The sequence below is a fragment of the Protopterus annectens genome, chromosome 7.part0, assembly GCF_019279795.1.
Source record: "Protopterus annectens isolate FY-2018-M chromosome 7.part0, PAN1.0, whole genome shotgun sequence".
Taxonomy (NCBI): domain Eukaryota; kingdom Metazoa; phylum Chordata; order Ceratodontiformes; family Protopteridae; genus Protopterus; species Protopterus annectens.
The window spans coordinates 374,967,806-374,981,023 of NC_056739.1; the positions used below are offsets into that span (position 1 = coordinate 374,967,806).

General features: G+C 36.6%; 1 protein-coding gene across 2 annotated transcripts in view; it reads right to left on the bottom strand.

Moving 5' to 3' along the window:
• Nucleotides 1-13,218, bottom strand: part of MOV10 (Mov10 RISC complex RNA helicase) — an 892,455-nt gene that overhangs the window by 407,031 nt on the left and 472,206 nt on the right. For both annotated transcript variants that reach the window (XM_044076939.1, XM_044076940.1), the window contains exon 7: nucleotides 9,278-9,437. In XM_044076939.1, coding sequence (XP_043932874.1) covers nucleotides 9,278-9,437 — 160 coding nt within the window. The remainder of the gene's footprint in view (nucleotides 1-9,277; nucleotides 9,438-13,218) is intronic.

Consider the following 13,218-nt stretch of genomic DNA (forward strand, 5'->3'; position numbering starts at 1 on the left):
TTAGTATAAATTAAGATGCCCATTTCTTGATGTGTGCTGAGTGATCAAGATTTATATCTGTAAGAATCTCAATCTTATTCTGCACTGAGCTAGTGTTTGAAGTGATGCTGCCTACATATGTTGTATTATGGCTTTTAGCTTTTCTCCACAGGCATCCATTTGGAAATGGAATTCTCACACTTGAAACCAAAGCTAACTATTCTGGTCCAGTAACTTGTGCAATTTCCTGATAATGGTGTCCACCTTGTCAAGTTTATGTTGAAGACAAAAAAACAAAAAAGAAGGTGAAAAAGCCCTTGTTGACAATTTTCACCTTTGAAAACTGTATCAGTTGCTTGACAGAAATGTAATAAGCAGCTTACTACAGCAAAATACTATACCTGAAGCACTAAAGTGCTTTAGTCCTGACCACAAATGTAAAATTAATATTTATTTCTGAAAGCTAGTACTGCACTACTGACCAATCAGCATCTGACAATTGTGCTCCCTAATGTGATGCACATGGGAAAGCTACCCCCTTGTCCCACCCTAGCTATATCTCCACTCCCAGTCATCAGATCTAATAAATAATCCATCTTATTTACAATTTTTACATCATACTGCTTGTTGGCAATGTAACCCAGTTGGACTTTCCCAGTAAATAAAAGCAAATAAAATTAATCCGTCAGCTGTCATGTCCAAATACTTCGAAAAGATGGGGATTCAGCACTTGTTATAGTCAGATAAAAGTCATAGGAACTACTGATGAATTTAGCATACTTGCTTTTACTTTATTTAATCTAAGATACAATTCCATTCTCTGCTGTTCAATTGTTGGAAAAATGACTGCCTTGGTGCAAAAATAGGAGATAATGCCTTAATAAGTAAGGCAATAGCATAAGCATATTATATGGTAAAGATGATTACCATAATGCTGGACTAGCTCATTCATATAAAAATAGAAAAATAAAAGTATCAAAAACTAATATTTTGGGGGGACATGCCATGTGAAAATTAACTTTGTGAAATATTTGCATTTAACTCAAATCTAATGGATTTTAGAGGAGTAACTCAGGGAATGTGGTAGAGCTCTAACTATCCTAGTTATGTTCTCTTGATGTTACTTTTCCCCAAACCTGTTTGTTACTGTGTGAGGTGAGATAATACACAACTAATGTACCATGTTGATGCTAATAGCACTTGAAACCTGCAAATGAGATGACAGTGGTGTTCTCGTATTGGAGAACAAACATGTATACAATTAACACTGAACTAAATAGCTGTAAAAGTAACTGACACCTCTGCATGTTCCACCACCCTATTGATCTGGAATATTAAGTGAACTATATCTGCTGTGCCATACTTTTTGAATTGTGCATTCACATTTTTGTGGGTTGATAGTAGTGCTGAAATTCATTTAAAGTGGTATGATAATTGCTTCGAAAGTGATTTGATAAGTTGTGCTACTTCTGTTAATGCAGCCAAAGGACTTGAAAGTCCTGCTATGCTGATGTTTTATACAGTTGACAATTACAGACTGAAGTATGACTTGCACTGCACTTGTTAATCACATAATGAGTATAGTTTTTCTGTTTTTTTCTTCCCGACAGTAATTCTTGCTGTCCCAACTGTTATTACTTGATATCCTGTTTCCCTTATTAATAGCTTCCTTAAACCTTTTGACTCTTATGGACCCTTTTATTTTTCCATTCATTTTTGTCTATCTTGAACATGCAACTATAGTTTTGTAATCCACCCCAAACTTCCAAATGACTGATTTTCTAACATATAGTGTATTTCTGCTCTTGTTTCAGAGACTCTCACCCATTGCAGACAGCAGTTACCTTCCCTAAAGTTAAAGGTAGAAAATAACATTGAGATATGTTAAATCTCACCAACCCTTTCAAGCTTCCTCTATGTTGAGCATAAAGAATAGATTATAGCCTGAGGCAATACGAGTTGCACTTAGAGGTAGACTTCACACCAAACAGTTGGCTTTATTAAAAGCCCAGTGCATTCTGAGCCTAGAATTGCTCTAAAACCTACATGCATATCACCGTGAGAAAACTTATCTTCTCAGTTTGCTTGCAGTGAATGCTTCCTTCTCTTCACCTGGTTCTCTGGGTTGACACATCCTGCTATGGGGGTTCTCACTCTGCTTCTCTACCCTACCTCCAATTCTACCCACCCTGCCCTCAAACAAATTTATACCAGCCTTTCTCTGCCCTTAAACCGCTCTCCACCAAGCCACACTTCCTGTACTTCCAACCAATAAAATAACTCCTAATGTCCTAACCAATTCTCTGCCTCCACCCTTTGAAATATGTATCTACAGCCACTAGCTTCTTTCCTTATTCAACACATTTAAAAAAAAAAAACTTTTGTTATTGTCTAACTCCAGCTCCTCATACATACCTACTATCATCCCAACTTCTATATTCTCCATGTACTACAATACAATCAATTTCTAGCAAAATGCTCCTTCAAACTATAGTGATCTCCTCATTCCTAGCTCTCCTTGGCCATTTATTTCCCTTCCACTGCTATAAATCATACCCAACATCTTGTACAGCTCAGGAAGACCACACTTAAGATCACTCAGACTTGAAAAATGAATGTCACCTTCTTCACTCTGTCCCAAATTTTCCCATCTTCCACATAGCACTCAGAAATATAAGCTCAACTCTCATCCCAAAATAAAACATATCCATTCACAAATATTATTCTTATTAAAGTTATCACTATCAGGGGATATACATCCTAACCTTGGGCCAATGTACAGTTCTACATACCACTCTACATTTCTACCCTACTCTAAACATGGTAAAGGTCTGTTACTACTGAATGCCAATCTCGGAAGCATTTGCAACAGACTGCCTAAAGTTCATTAGGATTGCACACCACCAACCACACATCATCACAGCCACAGTAACATGGATAAAACCTGAAATGTGTGATGAAGAAATTGTTCCAGTGGGCGAAAATATATTTAAGCTAGACAGAAAAAAAAGGCAGGTAGAGTTGAAATTATATCCAGGCAAGCAGTTAACCTGACAATCCATCCAGCTAACCATCCAGTAAATTAGTAATACATAAATTCCCATGTCAATAGTTAAAATAAACATAAAAAAATAACTATAATAGTTGTATACTTAGCCCCAGGTAACAATGGCACTGCTGAGTAACTCCTATCATGGGTCACTAGCAACGTTCTCCAAGAACGAATTCTAGGTGAATTTATTATTGATTGGCCAACTATAAAAAAATAATCCCTCCACCAATAACATTAATCTATATGGATTCAGTCAACTAATATGTACCTCAACTAGATACGACCAAAAAAAAAAATGGCAGTAGACTAAGCACATTGGACTAGATCCTTGCAAAGACCCCAATTAAAATAACTTCAGATCCAGCCCTCCCCAGTAACGAGAGGCCATCTTCTCATCTTCTAACATTTGATAGGAGATAACCACATCCCAAAAAAAGCATTATTACAACCCCTCATATAATTTAAGAAACGTTGATGTAGACAACTGTAATGCCACACTTAAATAAGTCAACTAAAAATACTACAATATTCCCAAATGGGTGAAGGCATAACACTGTTTAATACAATATTTCTGAATACAAATTTTAGTTGGGAAAAAAAGCCAAATTTAACCCAACTCCTTGGCTAATTATAGAAACACAACAGCAAATGAGACAGAGAGAGAGAAAGCTTTTTGAGATTAACAAAATTGTTTTGTTTACAGGTAATCCAAGCTTTATTTATCTTTCTTTCATTTGCTGTTGTGTTTCTGTTTCTTTAAGTCTTTGCTATACTGATGTTTTATACAGTGGATAATTACAACCTGAAGCATAACTTGTTCTGCACTTGCTAATCATATATGACAACTCAGGAGCCAGGCCAAAAATATGATTAAAGCTGACAGACATTTTTACCCCACACTACAAAATACTAACCAAACACTAAAATTTTCTTGTCATCAATAAACAAGATAAACCATCTAGGATGCACTAGTTAGCCACCACCTCCATAAATAATAAATCAGAAAGCACTGCTAACCAATTCAATTCAATTCCTTCTTTATTATAGCTGTAACTTCACTCCTGAATGACTCAACCATCATCCCACCCAAATGCAGAGCTAATGTCAGTCATAATAAAATCTTTCTCCAGCCTCTACCAACTCCTTGCATCAACAAAACTCCTCCTTAAATTAAAAAACACTTCTCATAACCTCCACAGAGAATACATCAAAATAGTAGCAGATGCATTAGCCTTTCCCATCTTTCTTACTTAACCATTCCATCAAAGAAATCTACTTTCCAACACTCTAACAGAAGGCATATATATTGCCACTCTACAAAGGAGGTAAGTCAACAGACTTCAACCACCATCCCAAAGCCATCTTATCCCCCTTTCCTAAATTTCTAGAAAAATGTATTCAGTAACAAATACTTATCTTCATACTTGGTGACAGTCTTCTCTCCCCAATCAAACAGGGTTTTTGCCTACAACATAGCACCACCTCAGCCCAGTTGTGCTTTTGTACTGCTACCAATGTACACAGAAATGCTGGCAATATGGCATCTGTCATATTACTTGACCTTTCCAAGGCCTTTGATACAGTATCTCACTCTGCTTAACAGACTCCGATTCTAAGGGCTGAACTCTTACTTTTATCTCCTGGTTTTCCAGTTAACTGGCTGATAGACAAGCCATGAAGAGGGGTACTAACATCTCTCCCTTTCTACCTGTATCAGTACAAGTACCCCAAGGTTCCATCCTATATCCGATACTAACTATTCAATATTTTCATTAACGATCTACACAAAGCTAGTAAACCTGCTTCTATCATTCAATATGTCAGTGACACCACCCTAATCTTTGCAGCCCAGTCCCTGGAAAAACTGCACCAACTAACCCAGGAATCCCGTCTCTGTTTGGAAACTTGGCTTGGCAACCCCAACTCCTACTGAACCTTAAAAAAAACAGTGACAGTTGTTTGAATGCCACTGTAGCCCCTGGTATTAAATGACCACATTTGTATCAAGCCAGAATTGAAACATAGGGCTACTAAGTTATAGTATTGGTGTTATTATATACCATACTTGTCAAACACTTTGTACTAGTTCAAAATTTTACTTGTATATTATGTATTGCTGTTTTAGAATGATTTTTTTAGGGTGTATGTTTTTAAAGTTTAATTAGTGTGTTAAGTGGGGGGCTGCTTATTTAAGGTGCGTCAATAATGTATTACACAGTTCTGAAGAAGTCATAGATGATGAAAGCACTTGACTGACTGTTACTACTGAGTCTTTCTTGCTATGGAATTAAATACTTTTATTTGATACTACCTAGTCTGGTTCTTGGCTACTTGGAGTGGTGATTCTTTTTTTTCTTGGTGCATTACTTAAGAATAGATACAATTATACAACAATGATCTAATACAGAAATTTTAGCCAATTTATAGAGAAAGTAACAGTTTTTGTTGTTGTGTCTTTCGGCTTTTCCCGGTTAGGGGTCGCCACAGCGGAACTCCGGTCCGCTAATGATTGGCAGTAGATTTTTACATGCCGACTTGCCGGGTCTGCTGCACAACCTTCAACAAAGGAACGCCCATTCACGCATGTCGCCACACAGAAGACACTCTGAGAATCGACCGGGGCAACGTCTTGCTGTAAGGCGAACAGTAAGTTAGCATAATACTAACAGGAATTGCAATGCAAAGTGAGACAAAAGCAAGCTTATGGTATAGTTAGACAGAAAGCCAGGGGCAAGAATTGACAGAAGTAAGGAAATGAGTGAAGAAGGGAGAGCAATGAGATGTAATGTATTAATAGGTATTTGTCCATATTTAGGGATATAGTTTACCCTGGTGCTGAGCAAGAAAAGAGACAGCTTTTGTGTAGGAAGTCTTCAGAATGGTTTTGAAGGATGGGAGGGTGGGTATTAACCTGGTGGACAGAGATGAGGAGTTCCATGGCTTAGCAACATGGTATGAGTGCAGACAATGTCCAGCAGATTTGACAGATTTGTGGACAAAAAGGTGTTTTTGGACACTGGATCATAATGACCAACTAGGAACACAGTTGTGTAGAATGTTATTTCGTGCCAGACAAGCAAATGTATTATGAATAATTTTGTATGTGGTAAGAATCTGTGTACATGTTAGCTGATGAGGTAGTTCTAATGAATTTAGGCTTTTTTAGTGCTATACAGTGTTATACAGTGGTGGGTTCTGGACAGGAGTATTTGCACTAAATTTAGTAACTTTGTTATAACATTGTTCAAGTTTTGATTTTAGTAATGCCTGAAGGTTAGTAATGATTGGAACACCATAAAGAAGTATGGGAAGGAGTTAAGTAGTGGCTAGTGTAGCTTTAGTTGTGTCTGTGAGGAAAATATTTTGAAGCAACCCTAGTTTTTGATAAGTTTTTCTTATGCAGTTCTAATTTAAGATGACCATCCACTATCATCCTTAATAATTTGGTATGAGAAGTGATTTCAGTGGTTGCGTTATCAAAAAAAGAGGACTTTAATTTTTGTTGTTTCGTGGGAGAGCGATTTGGAGAAAAAAGTAGTAGTTTGTTTTTTTAAGGTTAAGCATGAGTTGTGAGTTACAAAGCCATGTTTCAGTTACTGTTAAAGCTTCCTGAATATTTTTTGGAGGTGTGCCACATTGTCAGATGTGCAAATGAGTGCGTCATCTGTGTACTGTAATAGGTAGGCCTGTTGTATGGATGTGTGGAGGGTGTTGTGAGAATGTTAAAGAGGATGGGACCAAGGATAGAGCCATATGGTACAGCACTGGTGGCTGGGAGATATAGAGATAGGGTGGAGTGCCATTTTACAGACTGGTACCTATTGGACAGGTATCTTTTGAACCATAGAAGGGTGGGCAGACAGAGACCTACTGAGGACATCTGAAGTAGAAATTTGCTGTGACAAACTGTGTTGAAGGCTTTAGACAAGTCTAGAAATAAGGTTATTACTAGTTTGCCATTATCTCTAGCTTTACTGACAGTATCTATACAAGTTAGAAGGGCAGTGAAAGTACTATTGGGAAGGTTAGAAGCCATGTCCAGATGGATTACCACAGTGGACAGTGACAAATTCATAACAGTTTAGAAAAAGGCCTGTATCCACTTGGTTTTGTTGTTTTTCTTAATGTAGTTTAATAAAAGTGCCATTCCTGAACATATGCAATGAGACTCTATCTGGCTTATTTTCATGCCATTTATTAGTTGAAGATGTACTATTTATTCAATAACCTTTGCCATGGTAATCAAAATGGTGAGGTGCCAAAAATTTCCCAGGATCAGTGGGCGAGTCATTTTTGCAGAAGCTGATAAGGTGAGCTTCGGTGTTTAGCATTGGTATAGAACCTTCCATAATACTCATAGATGTCAGGTGAAACAGTATAACTGAAAGCATACTGACAAGTTTGAAGACTTTTCAATGGATACTGAATGAACCATGGAAACCAGTAACTTAACATACTTCATGAGTTCCAGGTTGAATTCATTGTTCACATAGTTTAAGGAGGATGTGGTCATCTGGTTTTGGAAAGGCTGAATAGAGAATTATAATCGCATTTTCAGAGAAAGGTTGTGACAGAGGCTGTTAAAGTTAGGGTTAAGAAACTGTGAAGTGTAAAGACTGTATATCTGGTGCAAGGACCTTATCAAATATATTCCAGACAATCTCTAGGAAGACACAACTGCTGTTTTATCTGTAAAGAAACCTCCCTAATATTGTTTTATAACACTGCACTATTGGTTGAAAGAAAATAATTGCCACATTGGCATGTGGTTCATGTTGTATCGCTGAAGGATTCAAATCTTATGATTTCCATGATTTAAATAAAATCTAATTTGGGCAAACTACAGTACTGCAAAGATGGTTCGCATGAGTTTAGTTGCCTTCTCAATATATCTAGAGATCTAGAATGAAACAGACCTTCATCTTCAAAGAATTATTAATGGTTAGTTGCGCCAAGATCCATTTTTTCCATTCTTTTTAATGGATTTATGGTTTGAGTACAAGCAACAATTTGACCAGATAAATTAACATAATTGCCACTTACGTTTTATTCCATAATCCCAAATGTGCTGTGAAAGAGATCAGGGGTGCACAGTTTAAGAAGTCATGTCTTACTGTGTGTACTTAACATACTAGGAGTGAATTACTAGAACTGTAAAAGGTGATGGGGATTGTCTTTACTTCCAAGTATAATTCACTCAATATGTTTAAACAACAAGAAAACTACACCCACTGCCTTCAGTGGAGAACATTCTTGGTTATAATATTTTCCTGATCAGAAGCAAAATGTTAAGCCAACGTTGTGGCCAGATCAAAGTCAAAATATTAAACCCATCTGTCAAGAGATTCAACTATTATCAACTCTGCCATTGTTTCCACACTTCTAAGTGAATGTGAAACAGGTTTGGGCTAAATTAACAATTTGTATCCAGCTCTGTGTGGCTTCATTTACCATTTAACCACCAAGCATCAAGTGAAGATATTCACAGCTAAAGTAGCAACAAGTTTTGTCAGCATGACCCATTAACAACAGTGCCAAATGTACTGTATATGTCACGCACATCTCTCAACCACTTAGCACAAGAATTTTGGACAAAGCCTAAAATTGGGGGGGGGGGGGGCAAAACCAGGGACAGATTTTAAATATTTCTTATAAACTTGAAAAATTGATAAAACAGGTTTCACATTATTATGCATTTTTTTTTTGAAGGATATGAAGTCAGAATCTCAAATATTTACAGACTTCAATCCTCAATGAACTGGGCAAAAATCAGGACATTCTTCAAAATTCTGGACAGCTGAGAGGTATGCTGTTATGATTCACAGTAGCTAGAGGTCAGTTTCCTTGAATTATGCCACACCCTGGGATCAGTTCTGTCTTAGTTCCACGTGAAACACAAGTTTACACGTTTTTCAGAATTTGTACAACCAAAAAATTGCAGCAAGAGTCTCACTATTACAAGAGTGATTTAAACCACAGCATAGGTTACCACCCTCAAATACACATGATAGCATTAACCTGCATGTTAGACATTGCTTTATTCATTTCTTTATCAAGGGTTACAGCCTTCCTCCTCCATTGCTCAGTATCTACAAAGTTAATCAAATGAAAGGATAGTGGTGAAGATGCTGCTTTCCCACCACAATATATTCTCTCCTGAGAATGACATATCCAAGTACAAAGTAACCAGTTTACTGTACACGTACCTACTGCAGTCCATCCATGAGGCTATTCGAATATACTTACCTTAAGAACTAGAAGTCTCCTGTTTTCATCCTTTTCAAGAGGAGCATCGCGCATATCATACTTTTTAATGTCTACCTCCATCTGAATTTCTTCCAGGTGGATGAGGAGCTGAAACCTCTCTGTATAATTCTCAAAGGTTAGCACAGAGTCCAACACATTTCTAAATTTACAATTAAAAAGAAAACACAGCATTAATTTAAAATATCGAAACTTCAGGAAGTTATATTTTTTTGTTAACACATTCCATTATACGTGTTTTAAAACAGTAATATTGAAATTTCTGGTCTTAAAGAAGATTGCTGAGTGTAAATACACTTTCTGGCACAACAATCCAAACAAGAAGTACTACACAGACACACACACAGACACACACACACACAGACACACACAGACAGACACACAGATACACGCACACACGGACACACACACACACGGACACACACACACACGGACACACACACACTTTCATTAAAATTAAATAAGAATTAGTATAAAAATCCACACATACACTTTCATTAAAATTAAATAAGAATGAATATAAAAATCACTGTTAAAAGCATAACCTTTACGAGCAATACACAATTATTCACATTGGAAAATTATGTAAATTAGCTACATACAAAATATTAAACAGGGAGTACGCACTTGCAGTTTTACTTTGGAAACAGATGTTCAGGTATTGGACACCAAAATGCACAGGCCATCTACAGAAAACATGTGCAGCATGTGCTACACTGCTACAACCAAAGGAAGTTCATTCTGTATTTTAAAGCAGAAATACACAAAATTTACTTGATATAAGTCAAGATGAAAATAAGTTGAAAAGTAAAGCTAGAGGAAAGTCTATGTGGCCCTCATCCTCTCCATCTCTCACAAGCTAAACATGTTTTTCCTTAAATGTTCTTTCTGGCTCCCACAGTTGACTTTCAGATTGTCCCAGATCTCTCCTCATTCACTGAATCTACTAGACCCCCCCCCTTAGCCTCCCCTGGACTAACTCCCATCTCATGTTTGGGGCTGGTGTGGAGGTAGAGAATCCTGGTGCTGTTGCCAGAAGTGTTTCTATTTATATCTTTAACTATACCCTTCCTTTTGTGTTTACTTGTAATGCATGTGGAATGGATGTAAAATGGAGTACGCTGGTGCATCTTCCTGCCTCCATGGTAACTCAGCCCCTGCCTCTCAAACAATAACCACTTACACCTCCCAAGCATCCACTGGAGATCTATTATGTGGTGCACCCAAGAGCACGCCCTGTCACCAGAAAGGGGACACCCATCAACCCATGACAGTGAGATAGCCAAGTTACTAACCAAACCTGTGTCACTTGGGCTATAGTTAGGGCTTTATCCCTCTATGCCACAGTACTGTCTCAAATAAAATCTACACCACAGGGAAAAAAGCAGATGTTGAGGGTGATACAAGGGTTTGTGCCTAACCTCAAGTTTGTTAACACTGGCCAAGTGGGGGATTGTGTCAAATGCCTTGGTTCAAAGGGAGATGAGAAGAAAACTGTATAAAAGAACAGCCTGCCAAACAGTGTGTACATACAATGCAAAGTTGGAAATACACGTTAAAAAAAACATTGCACATAATAGGTGAAAAAATAGACTATGATATCAATATTATATTGGAACATAAATGGCCTTACAGTTACAGACAAAAAGGAAAGTGTATTGTATTATATTAAAAAATGCAGAGTGCAAATAATGTTACAGTAGACGCATTTGGAAAAAAAATGAGCATGTGAATTTGACAAAGAAAGGATTGCAGGATGAATATACAGCAGAATATCAGGGGAAAAAAGGACTAGTTACACCGATTGCTAGATGGACTCCAATAGTGATAGAAGAGGGAAGAAAAAGGCAGTAATAATAGATTTGTGGTAGTAATAGCTTACTCACAAGGGAGAAGGATTATGTTGACATACTTCTATATTCCACCAAAAACTATTGTCAGCTTTCATCAGGAAATATTATTTATAAGGGAAGAATTGTTGTAATACAGAAGATATATTGAGGATCTAGAAAGGAAAACCTACCAAAAATTGGTTGAGTTCTTTAGAAATTTATGAAAATATTTGATATGAAAGATGTGAATTCAGTTGTAGGAACTCGGACAGAACTTGCATATTGTTCCCCAAGGTACAGTAACTGGGCTAGACTGGGTAGAAATTATATTTCACAGGAACACATGTATTTAACTGAATGAGTCGACATGCCCAATAACTAATTCAGATTATGCATCAATAAAAAAGGAGAAAAAAATGCAGGGTAATGAGGTAAAAATGAGACACTGGTACTTTCCCCACTTATCTGTTAAGAGAGGAATTTAAGGAATGAGCAGGGGACATTATTTGACAGTTATTAATGAAATAGAAATTTTATCAGAAATAAAAGCTACAGAGTGGGATAAAATGAAAATTAAGTTTTTAAAAACAGTAGAAATAAAACCAAAATATATATGGTTAAGACATAATGGTGATTATTTATGGGGGGACTAACAAAGGTTAAGTATTGCAGAGTAAGGGGAATCTCACAGAACAAGAAGAGGTGCAACTGCAGATTGCTGAAGAGAAAATAAGAGTATTTCAATAATATTTCAAAGTAAACCACAGGTCAGGAACAAGTAGTTCAGAAAGTTGCGGCTTTTAATCCACAGACTTGAAATACAGTAAAAAGTTGATTTTAATCCACAGTCTCAAAAATCAGTAAGTGCTTTCATCCAACTCGGACTTCCTCGGACTGAATATACTAAAATACTACTAACTTAAAATACTACTTAAACAAACACATGACCATTTAATTATGGTGTAACTTCCTCTTTTTCAAATATGCAACAAAATCAGACCTATCATTCATTCCAGGTGGATAGCATGCATTCATTTTAATTTGCCAAACATATTCCTTCGACTCAAGCCCATCTTCAGCAATTTGTTAGTAGTATTTTAGTATATTATTCGGTCCGAGGAATTCAGAGTTGGATGAAAGCGCTTACTGATTTGAGTCTGTGGATTAAAAGCAACTTTTTACTGTATTTCGAGTCTGTGGATTAAAAGCAGCAACGTTTTGAACTATTCGTTCCTGACCTGTGGTTTACTTTGACATTTAACGTTCTTTCAGAGAGGTGGGTTCTTGGTATTTCAGTAATATGCAAAAGTTTAGAAAGACTTCTTATAAACAGTATTTTTTTTTTTTTTTTATACATCCAGGACACAAAAACTTTTAGCACTATGACTTGAACAACAGAAAGTAGAAAGGGATGTTGCCAAACATAATGAGCCTATAAGAACAATAACCAGAGATCCTATACAGGTATTGGAGATATTTCATAAATGTTAAGCAAATTTGTATAAACTATAGAAATATGGGAACCAAGAAAGAGCACAAATGCAAATATTTATGGAATACTTAATTATGCCAAGATTAGAGGAAAATGAGGCTCAACAACTAACAGTTAAAAAAGGAGATGAGAAAAAACAGTGACACATAATCAACCTACAGAAAAGCTTCCAGGAACAAATGGTATTCCTGTGGAAATTTGGAAGGAGGCAGGAAAGTGCTAAAGATCTGTAAAATTTTGTTTAACAGCATATTAAATGGAGGGGAATCGCCAGTAAGAATGTTGTGGTGGGTGTACCACCTAAAGACCACAAAGCCCAGTCATACCCTACCAATTTTAAACCATACTTATAAAGGGTTTAAACCTATACAAGGTAATAGAACGATGAGGCATTGCCAAAATTGATAGATATGGTTCAATGCAATTTTGTGAAGGGGAGGCAAACATCTGACATTAATTGAACAATAATGATCCAGAGAGAAGCAGAATGTAAAAAAAAAAAAAAAAAAAAAAAAAAAAAAAACACTGTTTTTGGTGGATATTGACACAAAGCATTCAACAGAGTAAGCAGAGATTTTATCAATAGGGCAATGCAAGCA